This window comes from Mustela nigripes, chromosome 1 (genome assembly GCF_022355385.1).
Source record: "Mustela nigripes isolate SB6536 chromosome 1, MUSNIG.SB6536, whole genome shotgun sequence".
NCBI classification, from domain to species: Eukaryota; Metazoa; Chordata; class Mammalia; order Carnivora; family Mustelidae; genus Mustela; species Mustela nigripes.
Genome location: NC_081557.1, coordinates 183940732 through 183962281, shown reverse-complemented (window position 1 = coordinate 183962281; position 21550 = coordinate 183940732). Strand labels below are relative to the sequence as shown.

Sequence of the window (21550 nt, the reverse complement as noted above, 5' to 3'; positions counted from 1 at the left end):
CATAAAAGTCATATAGGAAAAGCCCAGAGCAAATATCATTCTTAATGGGAAGAAACTTAGAGCTTTTCCCCTAAGGTCAGGAACATAGCAGGGATGTCCACTATCACCACTGCTGTTCAACCTAGTACCAGAAGTCCTAGTTTCAGCAATCAGACAACAAAAACAAATAAAAGGCATCCGAGTCAGCAAAGAAGTCAAACTCTCACTCTTTGCAGATGACATGATACTCAGTGTGGAAAACCCAAAAACTCTACTTCAAAACTGCTAGAACTCATACAGGAATTCAGTAAGGTGGCAGGATATAAAATTGATGCACACAAATCAGCTGCATTTCTATACACTAACAATGAGATAGAAGAAAGACAAATCAAGGAATTGATCCCATCTGCAAATGCACCAAAAACCACAAGATACCTAGGAATACACCTCACCAAAGAGGAAAAGGATCTGTACTCAGGAAACTATAGAACACTTATGAAAGAAATTGAGGGAGACACAAAGAAATGGAAAAACCCATTCCAGGCTCATGGATTGGAAGAACAAATATTGTTAAATTGTCTAGGCTACCTAGAGCAATGTATTCATTAAAATGCAACCCCTATCAAAATGCCATCAACTTTTTCACAGAGCTGGAAAAAATAATCCTTAAATTTGTGTGGAACCAGCAATAATCCCAGATAATCAACGGAATGTCGAAAAAGAAAACCAAAGCTGGTGACATCACAATTCCAGACTTCAAGCTCTATTACAAAGCTGCAAACATCAAGACAGTGTGATACTGGCACAAAAACAGACACATACATCAATGGAACAGAATAGAGAGCCCAGAAATGGACCCTCAAATCTATGGTCAACTAATCTTTGACAAAGCAGGAAAAAATGTCCAATGGAAAAAAGTCTCTTCAACAAATGGTATTGGGAAAACTGGACAGCCACATGCAGAAGAATGAAACTGGACCATTCCCTTACACCATATACAAAAATAGACTCAAAATGGATGGAAGACTCAAAATGTGAGACCATCAAAATCCTTGAGAACAGATGTAGCAACCTCTGTGATCTCGACCCTAGCAACTTCCTGCTAGACAGGTCTCCAAATACAAGGAAAACAAAGGCAAAAATGAACTATTGGTATTTCATCAAGATAAAAAGCTTTTGTACAGCAAAGGAAACAGTCAATAAAACCAAAAGGCAACCTACAGAATGAGAGAAGATATTTGTAAATGACGTGTCAGATAAAAGGCTGGTATCCAAAATCTATAAGAACATATCAAACACAATAAACAAGCTACATAATCCAATCAAGAAATGGACAGAAGACATGAACAAGACATTTCTTCAAAGAAGACATCCAAATGGCCAAATGGCATGAAAAAATGCTCAACATCACTCGGCATCAGGGAAATACAAATCAAAATCACAATGATATACCACCTCACACCAGTCAGAATTAAGTCAGATAACAACAGATGTTGCTGAGGATGCAGAGAGGGGAACCCTACTACACTGTTGGTGGGAATACAAGCTGGTACAGCCACTCTGGAAAATAGTATGAGAGTTCCTCAAAAACTTCAAAATAGAGTCACCTAAGACCTAGTAATTGCACTACTGGGTATTTACCCCAATGATACAAGTGTAGTGATCCAAATGGGCACTTGCACCGCAATGTTTATAGCAGCAATGTCCACAATAGCCAAACTATGGAAAGAGTCCAGAGGTCCACCAACATATAAATCGATAAAGAAGACACACACACACTGGAATATTACTCAGTCAACAAAAAAATAAATCTTGCCATTTGCAACGATGTGGATCGAACTGAAGGATATTATGCTAAGTGAAATAAGTCAATCAGAGAAAGACAATTATCATATGATCTCATTCATATGTGGACTTTAAAAAGCAAAATAGAGAGTTATGGGGAAGAGAGGAGAAAATAAAACAAGACAAAATCAGAGAGGGAAACAAACCATAGGAGACTGTTAATCACAGGAAACAAACTGAGGGTTGCTGGAGGGGAGATGGGTAAGAAGGATGGGATAACGGGGTGATGGACATTAAGGAGGGCATGTGATGTGATGAGCATTGGGTTTTATAGAAGACTGATGAATCACTGACCTTTACCTTTAAAACTAAGAATATACTGTATGTTAATTACTTGAATTTAATAAAAAAAATTTATAAATTTTTTTTTAAGATTTTTTATTTATTTATTTGTCAGAGAGAGAGAGAGTGAGAGCGAGCACAGGCAGACAGAGTGGAAGGCAGAGGCAGAGGGAGAAGCAGGCTCCCCACGAAGCAAGGAGCCCGATGTGGGACTCGATCCCAGGACGCTGGGATTATGACCTGAGCCGAAGGCAGCTGCTTAACCAACTGAGCCACCCAGGCGTCCCAAAAATATTTTAAAATAAATAACAAAAAAATAAAGATGGAACATATCTGAAGTTCCAAACTTTCCTCACAAACTGTAAAGTTTTATGGACAAACTTTCTAAGTTTTCATCACTGATAATTTATGAATCTCTTCTAGAATTTTGTGACTTCACTTACTTGAAAGATGCAGAATTAAAAACACATATTGTTTAAAGAGGAGCAATGCAAACTCTTATTAAGACACTAGAAAATAATACAGATTGCTAGGGAGAGGAGAAGGGTATTGTTGATACAAATCGGCCCTTTGTTTACTGAGACAGGAAACTCAGGGTTCCATAAGACGTGACAGTTATTTTGTTCTTCATGGATGAATGAATCAGTAAATGACCCACTGCATATAACTGCTAAGTGAACTTGAGTTCTAATCACAAAAATATTAATAATGTATTTCAAGCTAGAATAAAGAAAAAGACCAAGGTGGGGCATGAAAACATTAGGCCAAAAGAATCCGTATTTTAGGGCAGTATTTTTATGTAACCTGGATGCCATTTAGTAATGGTTCCTCAGTTTTTAAATTTGCCTTCCCTCTGTTTTCTTCATAGAGTCAAGCAAAAAATAATCTTGGTCTATAAATGTTATACTTTGATTTTTTTCTAATTTGTATAGAATTACTAAAGAATAATTGTGTATTGCAGTCCTGTACCTACTGGGATATATTCCAAATAGATGTATGTCCAAGAGACAGGTCAGCATATTATCATTTAAAAATCCTGGGAGGCCTGGGTGGTTCAGTCAGCTGCCCTTGATCCCAGCTCAGGTTTCTAATCTCAGGGTTGTGATTTCATCCCCTGCACTGAGCTCCACACAGGGCATGGAACCTACTTAAAAAACAAACAAACAAAACAAACAACCCACAAAAAACACATAATTATAAATAAAAATCCTCAGATACCTTTTGAAGATTTAAAAAAATTTATTTATTTATTTGACAGACAGAGAGAAGGCACACCTGGGGGAAGTGGCAGGTAGAGGCAGAGGGAAAAGCAGGCTCCCTGCTGAGAAAGGGGTCCCATGCAGGACTGGATCCCAAGGCCCTGACTGGAGCTGAAGGTAGTCACTTAACCGACTGAGCCAGAAAATACTGTTAAGTTAAAAAAACTAGTTGCTTTACATTTCTGTCTTAACCATTTTATAACGTGGGCATATTTGTGTTTTCTAGACAATTTCCTCTAACATTAGTTCTAATACTGTGGTATAAACTAAGAGTCACAAATATATGTAAAGATAGAAAGGCTCTCAGAAATTATTTCTTTCAATATAAGAAATAGAAATACAAAGAAATTAAGACCTGTCTGAGGTCATAAAGTGACTCACCTTTAAAAATGTAAAAACTGCTTTCTATAGTGTACTTCTTCATTTAAAATGTCCCTCCCCTCATCTACCACATCCTTGTACACTTCTGTGTTTTAAAACACGGCTGTATAGTACTGCCATTGTGTAGTGTGTCATCTCCATATAAAATACCACATGTGCCCAAGTTGAAACTGCTCCTGTTGAGTAGGGAGTCCCAGTTTCTGAGGGGAATGTTTTTCTATACATGCAGGCAGAAAATCTGATTCAAATACAGTAGCATAATGTTCAAAGAAAATAGAATGGTTTTCTTCATGGTTAACAGTTCTTTGAGGGAATAATTCTCCCTTGCCATTAAAAGTTATAAATCACCACAATTATAAAATGAGGACAAAAATAAACCACTGAGCAAATATGGTGATTTTTATCTGTAAACAGTTACAAGGCATAAATCAATTCCAAATAGATCTTTTTCTAGAAATAATACACTTAATACCTTACTAAATATATTTTGTATGTAAAAATTGGTAATTCATTGAAATTAAAAATTTCTGCTCTATGAAAGACACTAGAGTGAAAAAATAAGCCACAGACTGGGAGAAGATTTTTAGAAAACACAAATATAATAAAGAAGTGGCATCTAAAATATACAAAGAACTCCTAAATTCAAATAAGAAAACAAATGACCCAATTAAAAAAATGGGCAAAAGATGTGAATAGATAGCTTACCAAAGAAGATATACAGATAGCAAATAAGCATATGAAAATATGCTAAACATATGTCATTAGGGAATTGCAAATTAATAATGAGATACCACTACATACATATTAGAATGGCTCTGATATAAGACACTGACATCAACAAATGCTGTTGAGGATATGCAGCAATAAGAACTATCATTCACTGTTGATGGAAATGCAAAATGGCACAGCCATATTGGAAGACATTTGTCAGTTTCTTATAAAAGTAAACAGGGACGCCTGGGTGGCTCAGTTGGTTAAGCAGCTGCCTTCGGCTCAGGTCACGATCCCAGCGTCCTGGGATCGAGTCCCACATCGGGCTCTTTGCTCAGCAGGGAGCCTGCTTCTCCCTCTGCCTCTGCTGCCACTCTGTTTGCCTGTGCTCGCTCCCCCCCCCCCGATAAATAAATAAAATCTTAAAAAAAAAAAAAATAAACATATTCTTACCAAATGATCCAGCAATCACACACCTAAGTATTTACCCCAAAGAGTTAAAGTCCTAAGTCCATAAAAAAAACTTTCACATAATGATTATAGCAGCTTTAATCACCCAAACATGGATAAACAAACTATGGTACTTGGAGACAATGAAATATTGTTCAATAGTAAAAAAAAAAAAAAAAAAAGAGCTATCAAGTCACAAAATGATATGGAGGAAATGTAAAGGCATATTACTATGTGAAAGAAGATTCCAACAATATAGCATTCTGGAAAAGGTTATAAACAATGGAGATATTAAAAGATCAAGGGCTTAGGATGAGGGAGGTAGGGATGAATAGGTAAAGCACACAAGATTTTTAGGGCAGTGAAATTACTCTACATGATACAGTAATGGTGGATACAAATATCATTACACATTTGTCAAATTCATAGAAAATACACCATCAAGGGTGCCTGGGTGGCTCAGTGGGTTAAGCCACTGCCTTCGGCTCAGGTCATGATCTCAAGGTCCTGGGATCGAGTTCTGCATTGGGCTCTCTGCTCAGCAGGGAGCCTGCTTCCCTCTCTCTCTCTCTCTCTGCCTGCCTCTCCATCTACTTGTGATCTCTCTCTGTCAACTAAATAAATAAAAACTTAAAAAAAAAAAAAAGAAAATACACCATCAAGAGTAAACCCTAATATTAAACCATGGACCTCAGTTAATTTATTAATACTGGCTCAACAATTTTTAACAAACATATCACAGTAATGCAAGATATTAATGATGGGGGAAACTGGAGGAAACAAGAAGGTAAATGGGAACTCTGCATCTTCTACTTATTTTTCTGTAAGCCAAAAATTGCTCAAAACTAAAATATTTTCAGGCATCTGGATGGCTCAGCTGGTTAAGTGGCTGCCTTTGGCTCAGGTCACAATCTCAGGGTCCTGGGATGGAGCCCTGCATCTGGCTCCCTGCTTAGTGGAAAGTCTGCTTCTCCCTCTTCCACTGCATCTGCCTCCCTGCTCATTTTTGCTCTTTCTCTCAAAATAAATAAAGAAAATCTTAAAAAAAAACCCTAAAATCTATTAATAAGAAATATATACATTATTAAAAATGACATTTAAGAGATAATTCTTTCTTTTTAAGAAAATCTTTAAAAAACCTCTAAAATCTATTAATAAGAAATATATACATTATTAAAAATGACATTTAAGAGATAATTCTAGCTACTAAAAGCATATCTTATACTAAGGTAGGAGAAACACTTCTACATTTTCTAGTGAGATAAATGTTAGAAGATGAAATTCCCATTCATAACTTATCAGTCATAAAAATGTATCACTGAAAAAGAAAAAAATGGTCCTTTGATTATAGAAAATATTACTTTTCAAATTTTATATATAAATAGTAGAGAAATATGGTGTTAAGTATGCATATCCTAGTTTTAGGGGTCACGCTGAAGGTTCGTGATGAAATGTTTCTCTTTGGAAGTTCCTAAGTTGATGAATTCTATACCTAATACATTTCTAAAAATTTTATCTAAAAATGTCTAAGAAAGAAAGCTTCTTACAAAGGGAAAAATTGGTTATTGATTTTATTCTCTATCTCAGTTTTTTTTTTTTTTTTTTTTGGTGTCTGTGTAGAAAACTCAATTTTCTGTATTTTTAACTATAAAGTTTCTCTTACATTGGGGTCTTCAACCCAAAATTCCTTCCTCCCTTGTTTCCTCCTTCCTTCCCTCCCTTCCTCTCTCCCTTCTTTCTCTCCCTCTTTCTTTCCTTTGTAAAAGTAATCTCTACCCTCAGTGTGGGGCTTGAACATGACCCTGAGATTAAGAGTGGCATGCTCCACTAACTAAACCAACCAGGTGCCCCAAACCAAAATTCTTTTAGGAACAAATCCTTGTTATCAGACAAAATATTACAGATTAAAATTGAGCTCCCCCAACTGAAGTCCAGGTGAGGGGCTCTAGGATCTAGCCCTAAGACAATGCCAAAGAATCTAACGTTTTCAGAGACAAAATTTTAAACTATCCTCTAAAATATAAGGATTTCCCAATTATAAAATCACTTACAGGGTTTTCTATTACCATTACCTACCTTTTAGCTTCTACCCCAAAGTCCCCGATGCTATAAGGCTCAGTAAAATATAACAGCAGTGTTTAAGATGATGTTAGACTAATACCAGAGTCAATAAAACATATTAAGCAATTTGATTATAACCATGTGAAAATGTAATTGCATACAATAGAAAAGATTGGAAGTCCTTTCAACAAATTGTAAATACTTTTATTTATGTTCACTGGATGTTTTTTAATGTAAAAGTTGCTGTTATAGAATAAATCTTTGTTATAAGGAAATTTGAACCCTTCAAGTATCTTGAAAGTTAGCATAAGAGGGAAGGTAAAGGAGTTAAGAGCAAGAAAGCTCACTTGTTTTTAAACAACCTGAACACTGACTAGTTATAAATTTAATTGGGAGAGTAAAATTTTTAAAATGCAGATGCTTGGGGCACCTGGGTGTCTCAGTGGGTTAAGCTTCTGTCTTCAGCTCAGGTCATGGTCACAGGGTCCTGGTATCAAGTCCCACATCGGGTGCTCTGCTAAGCGGGAGGGTGGGAAGCCTGCTTCCCCCTTCCCCTCTGTCTGCCTCTCTGCCTACTTGTGATCTCTCTGTCAAATAAACAAACAAACAAATAAATAATAAAATAAAATAAAATGCAGATGCTCCCTGAAGTAATAATGGTTATTTGGCTTTATAGTGATTTGATTCAATCAGATTATTTTCTGAGACAACTGATTATGACTGTCAAAAAAAAAAAAAAGCGCTCAGAAAAGTAGGTGTAAAGGATATTGTGGATGGGGCAGCAAACTTGAATGATAAACAGTGAAAAGTGAAGACAAATTTTGTCTAATCTAACCTTGCATAGGACTTGCTCTGTGCCTAAAGAAGATAACGAAATCCCCTTTTTTCCTGTTGGTTGGCTTTACTAGTGCGTGTTCTCCTGCTTCCAGGAGGTAAAACTTGTGTTTACTCTTTTGGGATTACTTATACTAGGGATGTAATACATTTCAAGAGACTTGCATGGGAAACTATCCATCACAGAACCACTTGGGGTAGGATCCAAGACATATCCAAATCAACTCAGAAACCAAATTCTATATTAAGCTACATCATGTTAAAGGTGAACTTCAATGTGCTTTAATTTTTACATAATTTATAATGTATAACATCAACTCTTGTCCTTGAGTTATTTTATGTCCCTAAAATTCAATTACTGATTTCTAGTTTTATATACAAGTACAAAATGATTTAAAGTATTAATGTAAATTGCTTTACATAATAAATGTACTAAAATTTTATAAATAAGTACTTTTGGGGAAAAAAAGCCTAATTTAAAGGCAATGAAGGCATAATCTACCCATGAAAATATCGTATAGGGTTCAAAATTAAGGTGAACTAGACATGGCAAGAATTTTTTGATGTATAGATGCACAATATTAATTTCATAAATGAATGAGAGGTGAAATCATAGCTTAAGTGTCTTTTATTAAACTATAAGGAAGCCATAAACGAACAACCAAAGCAGCTTTTGTGAACCTGTGCATGTGTGCATAATTCATGCCAATTATGATCAACTTGGTTGTATAACAAGAAAGTTATTTTTCAATTGACAACTTTTGGCCATATCTCCCCACTAATATCCAGTTCTGACACAAGCCATGGCACACAACAACAACAAAATAAGAAATGCTGGGGACTGCTATTTTTATATCTGAGAGTATTTGTGTAACCTTTTATTTTTTTAAGGATTTTGGCAAGAAATTAGTGTTAGGCAAACTAAATACAATTCTTGGTTTTAAATATAAAACCACTCCTTCAGGATTCTTTTGAAGTGAATAAAAAATATGCCAAAGGGCTACTTTTGCTACCACTGAAAGAATGTCTTGTTCTAATGCCAAAATCAGTTTAAGTGATTTTTTTTTAATTCCGAAGAAAAAGAGAAGATAATTAATTAATGATTTGAAACTTCCACAGTGGTAAATGTGGCATGTACATTACGCCTAGTGTCTCGAATAAGGAAACCTTCCTACAAATTCAAAAGCAAAATCCACTTTCCAGATTTTAATAGCAAAAAGAGAGTTAAATATTGTCAAAGAACACAAGCAATAATATTTGGAGGTTAAACATACAAAAAATAAAAAAAGAGAGTTCTGAATATCTTAATAATTCTTTCTACTTTACTTTCTAGCTTAAGGAATGGTTAGATTTTGTTTTTAAATTTCCAAAACATAGCGAAGGTTATATTTAAGAACTTAATGACTGCACTGCAACTCTGAACAACCATTTGATAGAGTTTTAGTAACATTTTAATAGAATGACACCTTTGAGAACTCAGAATTACTGTCATTTGGGGGTGAATGAGAACATCCCATTGTCACCATCACACACTATATGACACATAGTACTTTATGTCATTAGTGTTAGATTTCTGAGCCTTACCTAGATACCTGGGTTTAATCCTAACCTAAATGGAAGGGCATAGTAATTAGGAATGCTTATTTCCTAAGTGATTATTCTAGGGGCGCTTAGGTGGCACAGTTGGTTAAACACCCGACTCTTGGTTTTGGCTAGGGTCATGATCTCATAGTCATAGGATCAAGCCTTGCATCAGGCTCTGTGCTCAGCCTGGAGTCTGTTTTGGATTCTCTCTCTCCCTCTGCCCCTCCTGCTCATGCTCTCTCCCTCTCTCTCTAAATACATCTTTAAAAACACCCCAAACCCCTCAACTTTCTAAAGTTGCTAGGTTCACTTCTCTTAATCAACAAAATTTATGTTAAAACAAATTAGAATTAAGTTGTATACTAGTCACTAGTATTACCTTGATGAATATGCTGATATAGGAAAATTATGTTAACAGTTTGTAAGGAAACATTAGCTTTACACACTTGAAAGTAAAATACATGTTTAACAGGAAAAAAATAAAAACAGGGATTTCAAATGTATATAAATATAAAGTAGCTGAAATAAATACTGCATGTAACTATGAAATGCAGTTTAAATTTAATGAATACACTATAAAGACTAAAAAACATGAATATACATGAAATACTCATTGTGAGTATTCATAAAGCCCAAGCAGTGAAATATGAAAAATTCAATTTTGTGGATTTTTTCATATTAAAGATTAATTAGATTGAATTTGCCAATTATAAAAAATGTAACAGGGGTGCCTGGGTGGCTCAGTGGGTTAAGCCTCTGCCTTCGGCTCAGGCCATGATCTCAGGGTCCTGGATCGAGCCCTGCATTGGGCTCTCTGCTCAGTGGGGAGCCTGCTTTCCCCACTCTCTCTGCCTGACTCTCTGCCTATTGTGATCTCTCTCTCTCTCTGTCAAATAAATAAAATAAAATAAAATAAAATAAAATAAAATAAAATATATAACAAAAATGACTTATTGAGCACTTGCTATGTTCTTCAAGGGTAAGTCCCTTATATGAATGATTTCATCGAATCTGGACAACAGATCCATGAAATAGAGACTTTTTGTATCCCTATTTACATATAAGGAAGGGTAAGAAATGGGCATACTAGGGAGTCATTTGGATCTGGATCTTTCTCATTCCATAACCCATTTACTTAACTATAATGTAGATTTGCATGGTAAAAAAAATTTTTTATACTTTTTATTTTTTTTTTTTTTGCTAAAGAGAGGGAAAGAGTGAGAGAGGAGGGGCAAAGGGAGAGACAATTATAAGCAGCTCCATGTCCAGTTTAAGGAGCCTGATGCAGGGCTCAATTCCACAATCCTGAGATCATGACCTGAGCTGAAATCAAGAGTTGGATGCTTAACCAACTGTGCCAGCCAGGCATCTTGGTAAAAAATATTTTTGAAGGAATAAACAGTTTTTACATATATTTGTATATATACTGATTAGAATTATTAGAAATTAGCCTTCCATCACCTCAAATAACCAAACAAAAATATCCAAGTCTACTAGAATCTATATATACAGAATTATAGCATGCTTTACACATCATTTTAAAATTGTGTTCCTCTCACATTAGTAGAACCTCTAAATTTTATCACTCTTTTGAAGATGAAGAAATACAGATTAAATGTGCAAAAATTCTGTGGAACCAGAATTCTGAGGAAAAACAAGGCAGAATGTAAAATGCTTAATTAGCTTTACTACTGGCTTGAGTAAGTCTTCACAGATACATATTTAGCCTGGAACCCAGGTTTGGGGTTCTAGATTATTAGGTCTTGACTAACTTGTTGCCTTGAAACACTGCTTCCTTATACAGGGTTTCAGTATTTGGCTATAAAATGCTCTATTAAGTTTGTTGCTAGCCAGCCTCTCATTCAACATCCATTTCCTCTCTGACTAATGTTTCTTATAAGCTGATGGCAGTTTTAAACATCTGGCAAGGAGTCAGTAATACAGGTATCACAGAACAAGGTGTTCTGGAAAATTATTTGCTTTGGTGTAAACATCCTATCTGAAATAGCCTTCAGGTAAGTTGAATTAAGGTTCTTGTATTGCCAGTTTGAGTAGATGCTGAAGTTTGGAAATACAGAAGATGTTTATATCTCCACAGGTTGGAAGTTTTAAAAGCTACATTAAAATGAACATTGTAACCTTGTAAATTCCCTGACAAAGAGTTTAGAGAAAAAGGGGGCTGGTGGCTTATTTCCATTTTACAACACTTTTTATTATAATGCCTCCAGAATCATAGATATTGAACTTGACTAACTGTTCTTGAGGAAATTGAAAAGCAGAGAAACCAAACTTCTCAGGGGGAAAAAAATTACTGGGAGTCTCTGAGCAGGTAAAACTTTCATTTCTATTCAATGGAAAATTGTGAAAGTTTGCTAAGCAGAATTTTATTAAAATCTGAATTCATGCACAGTCTGTCTTTTCATGTTTTTATTCCTCTGGTGCTATGATTTGGATCTCTAGGACACAGTAGTAGCAAGTATATAGAGACTGCCTAAGAGCCTAAGATCCCAGGTTTCTAGAAGTACTATAAACGAAACAAAACCATGTTATATATCCCTGGAAGTCCAATGTCTAAGAGATTCCTTATACAATTAATTTAATGTATGATAGGTATATAACACATAGATTTTTAACACTAGGAAGGATCACAGACACCATATTACCACCTCCCCTGCTAAAATATGAAAACTGAGTTCTAGAGATAATTGATTTGACCCAACTAATACTGTAATACATGGCCAAGATAGGATGAAAATTTAAGTCTTGGCTTTTACCAAACTCCTTCACTTAGTATGTAGATTGTAAAATTGTGGGGACAGGGGAAGGAAAGGGGTGGTGGGGCTGGCTTAAAAGTTACAGCCTAAATATCTGCTTTTGGTTTGTGCTGATTTTTGCTCTGAGAATTCCATCATGATTCATTTGCAACAAGATAGCTACACACTAGCAACTGAAAAGAGTTGTGGAGATAAGGTGTTGGCTGTAAGAGCTTATGTTCAACCTTATATGGGATAAGATGGCTCAGAGGGCATAAAGCACCTGACTTTCATCATTGTGGCCATTCATACCAGGTGCTGCACCTTATGGCTGGTTAATACTGCACAAAAGACACCATTTTGTTGTTGTTTTGAAGAACGGCAGACTGTTGCAATGCAGTGCCTCATTTGTATGTGTCTAGAGTCTTGGAAGCATAACTACCCTACGTTCTCCTACAAATGTTACCCGAGAGCTTGTCTGGAGGTTCTAGCAGTGGAGCACAGCTACTTGCCTACACTTGACCAAAGAAAGGTCCTCTTCAACTGAGCACGCAGCTTTGGGAGGGACGCACTAACTTCAAGTAGTGAAGGAGGAAGAAGACACCTGTCTAGCCAGCTAGATCAGCTCAATCAACCTTAATGATCAGTGGGGTGACAGATGTCACAGTCAGATCGCCCTCACATCCAAAAAGATATTATACAAAAGATATCTTTAATACTTTAATACTTCCATCTTCCCCCATAATTCATAATAAATAATGAGTTTCCATAATTTATCCCATTCACATAACATGTTTGTCCAGGGTTCATGCAGCAAATCTTAAAGTAACAGAAAGTAGTTTATCTACTTGGGATATAAAATCTAAATTTCTTTATTCAATGCATACATATCAACTTTATATGAGCTACTCTGCAAGGCACTCTGAAGGATATTTAAAAGTGGGTAAGCTAAAAATGAGAATCTTTTAGAGATGTGAAGGTTGTGTCCATACATGGATGCCCAGATGAGGGGGGAGAATATGGACTGAAATGGGGAGTTTATAAAGCTCATGCTCTGCTTGACAAAGCTTTCTCTCAGGCAGGTAGCTCTCATTAAGTGGGGCAACGGAGTACCTTTTCTAATTCACATAATAGCAGTGGGTAGGCTAATGGTGGTTTTGGACACAAAACACCACCAATCTTTGATAACAGAAGTTTGATCACAACATTTTTAATTAACTTTTTCAATGGCTCTCAATGCTTAAAGGAGAAGAGAACGTTTAGATGATATTCAAGGTCCTTCATATCTGTCTTACTTTTCTTGTTTTATCACCTACTACTTCTATATGCAGACTTTATCTTCTAGTCATATTTCACCATTTAACCAAATCTAGGACATACCATGCTCTTTTATGCGTCTCTGCCTTTCCATCAGCCAGAAATGCTCTATCCCCAGCCCCACTTGACTTAGGGAACTCCTACTCACCCACTGACACTCAGATCAACTACCCCCTTGCTCAGATTCAGCTAGTGTGAGTCACACCCTCTCCTTTCTCCCATAGTATTCTGTACATCATTAGATCATGCCATATGAACATGTTACATGGAACTTAGTCATTTGTATGTTTTCCCTTCAAAATTTCAGGTCTTATTTTTAATATTTGGAAAATACAGTACACAAATAAAGAAAAACACAGTTCCTAACTTCAAGTAACTTATACTTATTTGGGAAGTTGACAACAGGGTAACTAAAATCACATATAAGATAAATATACATAAAAATGTAAAGATGTTTCATATCTGCTGCTTAGTTTGCTAAGTCACTGTCCATAAGAGCAGGCAAACCTTTACTAAACATTCAGGTATGTCAAAGAGAATAATGAAACACTTTCAAAGACTCCTCAGTTGACTCCAAAGCATGAAAAGATCATGAAAACTCTTTCAGGAGGAGTTGAAAGATTTGGTTTCTGGTCCTGGGTTTGCCACTTATTTGCTGTGGGACTTCAGACAAATCATTGTTTTTGCTTGGCTCTGGTTCTCTTGGTATAGCACTGTTCCCATAGGGTGAAGATACTCAAATAGATAATGCATACAAAAACACATTTAAAACTAGAAAATGCCACTTTAGGTGAATGTTAAAGCTGACATTTTTTGTTGGTAGAATGACAGATTCAACACATAAATCTATGATTCATCCAACTTTAACATCCACTGACTGTGAGATAATGGTTGCTTTGCTGGACTCCAAGAACAAGAAAAACCTGGTTTCCGCAGCAGAGAATCTCACAGTTTGTTTGGGGAGATCAAAATAACGACAAGGGGGGAAAAAAAACCATACAAAGAGCTAACTAAGCAAGTAAAGCAGAAATCAGTGTAAAACCGTTCAAAAAGAGAAGTCACTTCTGGTGCAGTGGTCATGTTTTAATGACAAAAACAGGATTTCACTAGGTTGTGTAAGAAAAGAGGATTTTGAAATTCTGGGTACAGAATTTTAGGAAAATGCACAAAAAAGAGTAGAGTGGTAACAAGGATCTCAAATAAGAACAGTAGACCGGTTGGCTACAGCAGTATGTATTCACAGGGCAGCTTCTGATTAGGCAGGGCAAGTAGGTGCAGACAGTGTTGCTAAGTGCTGTGGCACACTTTGGGGATGGAACAGTGCTCTCTGACACTAAGCAGAGGGCCTGAAACCAGCTATGAGCTGTTCTTTAGTATTATCTCTGATGGGTTGTTAGATAGAGTCAATCTATGCCAAATTCAAATATACTGGTTCTGATTTTTAGTTTGGGGAAAATTGCCTCAAGAGATTTCATGTAGGAAGAGTACAGACATCCGAAATGGCTATGATTTTTTTCCTGTTTTCATTGTGTTGGAGAAAAGAGAGAGCATGTCAGAAGGAATATTAATCAGTAAGATAGAAAATTAATTTAAGGTTCTCTCTTTATTAGCTATAATAGCGTTAAGCATGGTGACTAGAACCTTGTTGAATTAATGAGGCACACTGGAAGGTAATTTTTTAACGTCAAGCCGGCATTAAGACCTTGAGCTATTAGACCCAGAAAGACAGAGACTACAAAACAAATCCAGGGCAAGACACATGATTTTAGTAAAAAAAGAATAGACAGAGTAAATTAAAATGAAGTTAAAGCTTTTCAAAAACTTAGCGTGAAATGTATTTAACAAATTGCTATAAGACAACTTTCTTGCAATAGGTTCATTAGATTACCCTAAAAATCACCATATAAAGCAGATGTAATAGTCTTTAGAAAAGAATAAGAAGCAACTCATTTGTAATTTAGCTTTCAGATACATTGGTTACTGAGGCAATGGAAAACATTACCATCTTATAGCAACATCATCTAATACTTCCGTGGTAAATATAAATACTGAACAGATAAGAGGAAGAAAGAATAAAGGGACCTAACATTCATGAAACACTCTTTAAGTGCCATGCATTGTTTCTTGGTACTTTTCTATTTGCTACCTGTTTTAACCCTCAAAATGATTTCAGTCACTGAGATAACTTAAAAATGAGAAAATGGAGGTTCAATGTTCAATAACTTGCTGAAAGGACCCTGAAAGAAAAAGACTACAATTCTTTTAAAAGTCTATTCGAATGCAACACTAAAATTTTGCTTTGTTTTCCTTTTATTGCTTGTCTTGAAAGTTGAATTCTCAAATCTTGATGTATGAAATAAATGTTCTGACTGCCTATATTATTTATAAAATATGTAACTGATAACTGGCTCTTAGACATATTATAAATTTCACTTAATGAAATAATCACTAACAGGAGGATAACACCCAAATGCAAGTAAACATTCAACTCCAATTTTACAGATACTATGTATGAGCCTATGTCAGCAAATTCCTATAGAGAGAAGAAATTATATATCTTATTCGTCACCTCTGTTCCTAAGCACATGGCACATGGGTAATGGGCTGGGTTATGCCTTTCATGTGCACATATTTGTGACTGTTGATTTCCTGTTGGTGGGTAAGATAAAAATTTTCCTAAAGTAACTAAGATAACTGGATAAAAGACAAATGAAAAAACGAAGTGGAATCTGCTACAAATAACTTAAAAAACAAAAATCAAAGTAAAAGAAAACAATGGGTATAACCAAAAAAGACTTATTATTTCCTCCTGAACTGAATTCCCATCTGCTTTTAAATGGCAACATGTTTTTCTCTTAACTGGGAGCTACAGCCAAGAAGCCAGACAAAGAGGTTCTGGCCACCAGGGAGCGACGGGCGCAGTGATGGCTGAAGGATGCTACCTGCTTCAGCCTCTCCATGGAGGCTGCTCCCTAGTGACCTGACTCCCCTTCCAGTTGGCAAGAAACTTCCCCTTGGGACTCTCCTGAGAATTAAAAAAATGCTTCAGTTCTCTCTATTCCCTCTCCAGGGAAGGAAAATGGGGTAACTCACAGGGGTCTAAGAGGCCATTTAAAACACTGGGCCATGTAAGCTTTTAATAAACCATGTTCTCTGGGCAAATAAATAGGTTGAAAGAAAACAAATAAAAATAGGTTGAAAGAAAACATTTTTAAAAAGTAACTCCTTTAGTTCAGTCATTAAAAGTACCCATATCATTTCTAATCACTCTCTAGAGTTTTTGTCGTTTTTTTTTTGTTGTTGTTATTTTTTAAGTAAGCTCTACACCCAACGTGGGGCTTGAATTCCCGACCCCAAAGTCAAGAGTCACATGATCTACCTCTGAGCCAGAAAGTCACCCCCTCTATAGCTTTTTAATTAAAATTAAACATTAAAAAAATACAGCAGTTAAGTTTCTAAAAGACAGACACTGGTGTCAGCAATTTCCTCATCTCTGGCTCACATTCTTGTTCATGTAGCTAAGACTGTACAGTTTAAATTAATATATAATATTTACTATATATTATAGATAATTCATATATATTACTTATATAATAGTGATGATACAACACTCCTGTAAAGACAACTAATTTATCAGCACTTTCATTTTACACCAAAAGTGGCCACCAAGATACTTTCTAAATTCGAAAAAGTAGCTATGGCCATAGCAAGGTGTGTTGCTACAAAGTTAGAGGGTTCACCTTATGATAATGACAAAGAGAAGTCTATTTTTCCTAAATATAATTTTAAAATTGTTTTTCTTTTTCAGGTGGTTAAATGCTTGTTAAATATATACAATGTAATAGGTTCTGTGCTGAAGGATCTGCATTAGACTGAGGACTAAATCAAATTAGTTACATCAGCTGTAAAGCACTGGCTCTGTCAGAGTCAGGTGACGCAGTTTTCCAGCTTGAATTTATCTTGCTGCTAACAACAACAACAACAACAACAACAACAACAATAAATTAAAACTAATTTTGGCTTTCAACACTGATGCACCATTTTCATTCTGAAGGAAAGTTGTGGGGGAAAGATGGGATCTTATATTACTTGAAGCTAAATGTTGTCGGTCTTAAATTTCCTATTTATCAATTTTAAGACTTTTAGAACTACTAAGAAATAGCTCTGAATAAAATTTCTATGAAGTTGTAATAATATATGGACTATAATTAGGACCAGGGTGGGATATACTTCACCCACCCAATCATTATAGGACCTAAAAATGTAGTTCAAGGAGGGACAGAATTTTCTGCTACTTTTCCCTTGTGACTATTTTTAGAAGATCTGATATAAAAATTAATCAGAAATGAATGTGCTTATATTACAGATTGAGTAAGACATGTACTACATAAGAACTAGCAAGCTGGTACAATAATTCCTGGCACCAAATGAGTTTTTTCCTTTCAGCCAGACAGAACCTCATAGGCTTTGATTTTTGTTTTGCACTTCTATGCTACTACCGTGAATTACTTCAAAGTGAGAAAGGCACATTTATACCTTGCTAACTGCTCTTCCACTTCACTCAGCTCAAGTGAAAGATTTATGGTTTCTTCTCTTTGCTGCTTCCTGTAAACTGACATATATACATGATACCAGCCCTTGGTCTCACAACAAAAACTGAATTCTAGAAATGCTGGAGCAGTCAGTTAACAGCAACTGTATGTTCATTTTAACTTAATGGACAGTCATGTCAAGAAGATGCTCATAAGGATTATTTTTTCAGATATGACTTAAAAATGTATGTACTTCAACTGCTTCTCAAGGTACTTTCTACGTGACTGTTTTTTTTCTCTCTCCCAGTGAAAATGAAAAATCTTCAGGTGGGGAAATCAAATATACATAGTTCATAGTTGAGACGAAACAATGAAGAAATTTAGATCTATTTTAGTTGTTATTATTAACTATGACTGAATGATAGACACGGTTCAATTCTACATGTAAATTTACCTATAATTCTGAGTACACTAATGATCTATTAGGTGTTAATCTCTTTTTGGTTTTTACAGAGGACTGATTATGAACTACAGCAAGCAGACAGAATGTGGAGTCTGTATGCTGGATAATTCAGAAGAAAAATAATTTCTTACTTGAAAATATATTAATTTCCCCATACAAATCCATATTGGTGGTATTCAGAAGATATTTCTGTGTTGAGGACTACAGTCTGTCCCTTCTTGAGAAATGTATGTAGAAAAGAAGCACAATTATTATTTTCACAGAGGTCTTGCTGTTCTTATTGACAGTATACTTTCCCAGCTAAGGGTAGATTATAGGTTGTCCCTTTTACAGTTTTATTATTTATTTATTTTAAAATTTTATTGCTTTGAAAGAGCGAGAGCATGCATATGCGAGAGAGAGAGAGAGCGCAAGCATGAATGGGGGGAGCGTCAGAGGGAGAAACACAGTACCCACAGAGCAGGGAGCCCAATGTGGGACTCCATCCCAGGACCCTGGGACCATGACTGAGCCAAAGGTAGATGCTTAACCAACTGAGCCACCCAGACACTCTCTTTTACAGTTTTTGTGAATTTTTAATATATAAGTAAATTAACATAATTTTCCAAAATGATAAAAGATGGTAATAATATAATCTCTCTGCCAAGTCTTGTACTTCTGAGCACTTGCATGACATCCTAATTTCATTTTTATGATCTCTATTAGAAAACAGTATGTAAAGTTGTGTTTCATTTCCCTTTGACAGGTCAAGAAATCAAAGTTCAGAGAACTGTAGAATGGTTGGAAGCTGATGTATCAAGAAACCCCAAAGAAGAAACTTCTACTTCTGGTCCAATGTTCTCCCCACTATATTATGTTAATTCTCTGAAGACTACATTTTGAGAAGTGACAGAAACCAGGTAAAAACAACTGAGATACAATAGAGGCCAGTAAAACGCAATTTAATTTAGTGACCACCTGTCATATAGTGCATTTCCTGTTTGAAGATTTCTGAACATACAGTTATTTAAAACAGTTGGTATCAAGCAGTCTTTTTGCTAATGACCCCAACCCACTGCTTTCCTGCCACCAAGGTATTTTGAGCAGAACTATCTTACCTCTGCTCCTGAATATGTATCTGTTTGGAGGATGAGTTCATCCAGATCCACATCATTACTGATTGGCATAGAGTGAAACTGGAGGTTAAATATTTCCCTTCTTGTTGCTGCATCTGGTAAAGGCACATAGATGATTCTGTCAATTCTTCCAGGTCGCATCAAAGCCTATAAAGAAGATGATACCAAGAAGATCACCCAAACTCAGAACTGACATTCCACATGAAAGGTACCAAAGAAAGGGGATGTCTGGAATCTCATGAATAACCTACTATTACACATGATTAGTACATAAAACAAGTCCTAGTGATTCTATCATCTATTTCAAAGATCTAAACAAATAAACAATATTCAGAGTACTTTTGAGAATAGCAAAGCAATGATTCTGAGAGGCTTTCTGCTTCTCAGCAACTGTCAGGTCAATAAAAGATGGCTATTTTCTCTTAGGGAAATGTGTAATATGACTTATATTCATTACATCAAAAGACTTTTTTTGGAACTTCCTGCAATAACTCTTAAAATATGGGCTAAGCTGTTTTAGAGAGCCCTCAAAATAGCATAGCTCTGATCAAAGAATACTTCTAGAGTTGGAAGTAGTCAAATGAACTTCCCTCATATTTTACTAGAGGCTAATGCCTAAATTATCTTAGAGCTAATAAAATCCATCTATTCATAAAACTTTATTGAGCATGCACTATATACCAGACATTGTTCTTGGTACTAGAAAACAGCATAAGATATGTGTAAGATAGATATGTGTAAGCATAAGATAGATATGTATAAAACTGATTGTGGTGATGGTTACATATGACTATAGATATACTAAAAGCCACTGAGTTGTATATTTTAAATGGGTTAAATTTTTAATATAAATTCTATCTCAGTAAAGTTATTAAAACAGATATGGGTCTAAAACGTATATATGTGGGCGCCTGGGTGGCTCAGTGGGTTAAAGTCTCTGCCTTCAGCTCAGGTCATGATCCCAGGGTCCTGGGATCGAGCCCCACATCGGGCTCTCTGCTCAGCGGGGAGCCTGCTTCCTCCTCTCTCTCTGCCTGCCTCTCTGCCTACTTGTGATCTCTCTCTGTCAAATAAATAAAAAATTCTAAATAAATAAATAAATAAATAAAAAATAAAATGTATATATGTATTAAGGGACAGGGGCAACTTTTAGTTGGGGTGGTGAGAGAAAGTCTCTCTGAGGTAACTTATTCAGATGTCCAAAGGAGTCAGCCTCAGAAAGATCTGGGGGAAGAGCATTCAAGGTATCACGTACAAAGAGCAAGAATGACTAATATGTTCCAGGGAAAGAAAAAAAAAAATCTGCGGTAGAGTGAATAAAGGGAAAAGAGGTAGGAATGAATTCCAAAAAATAGTCATAGGTGGATCATGAGGCCGTAAAAGACATAGTGAAGAGTGTGGATTGTATGTTAGTTGTAAAAAGACATCATTGAGAGGTTTTAAGTAGAAGGTGAACTGGTAAGATTTACATTAAAAGATCACTCACAGGATGATATCAAAGGTCTAATTTGTGTAACTACAGTCCCAGATGAAAAGGTAAGAGAAGATGGGCTAGAAAAAATATTTAAAGAAGAATAAGCCAGAATTTCTCCAATTTGGTAAACAAATTTACACAGTCAAGAAGCTCAGTGAATTTAAAATAAAATAAATATAAGGAAAACCACACCCAGGGGCACCTGGGTGGCTGAGTGGGTTGGGCCTCTCTGCCTTCAGCTCAGGTCATGATCTCAGGTCCTGGGATCGAGCCCTGCATCCTGCTCTCTGCTCCCCTGCCCCGCCCCCACCCCGCCCCACCTGCCTCTCTCCCTATTTGTGATCTCTGTCAAATAAGTAAGTAAAATCTTAAAAAAAAAAAAGAAAAGAAAAAAGAAAAGAAAAGAAAAAACCACACCCAGACACGTCATAGCAAACTGTTGAAAACCAAAGACAAAATCTTGAAAGCTGCCAGACTTACAGAGAACAACAATTTGAATCACCAATGATT

At 35.9% G+C, this 21550-nt stretch overlaps 1 protein-coding gene across 1 annotated transcript in view; it reads right to left on the bottom strand.

Annotated features, from left to right (window-relative positions):
* The window catches only part of AFG2A (AFG2 AAA ATPase homolog A), a 327091-nt gene that overhangs the window by 47851 nt on the left and 257690 nt on the right, over window positions 1-21550 (bottom strand). The window contains exon 13 of the mRNA XM_059417577.1: window positions 19549-19713. Coding sequence (XP_059273560.1) covers window positions 19549-19713 — 165 coding nt within the window. The remainder of the gene's footprint in view (window positions 1-19548; window positions 19714-21550) is intronic.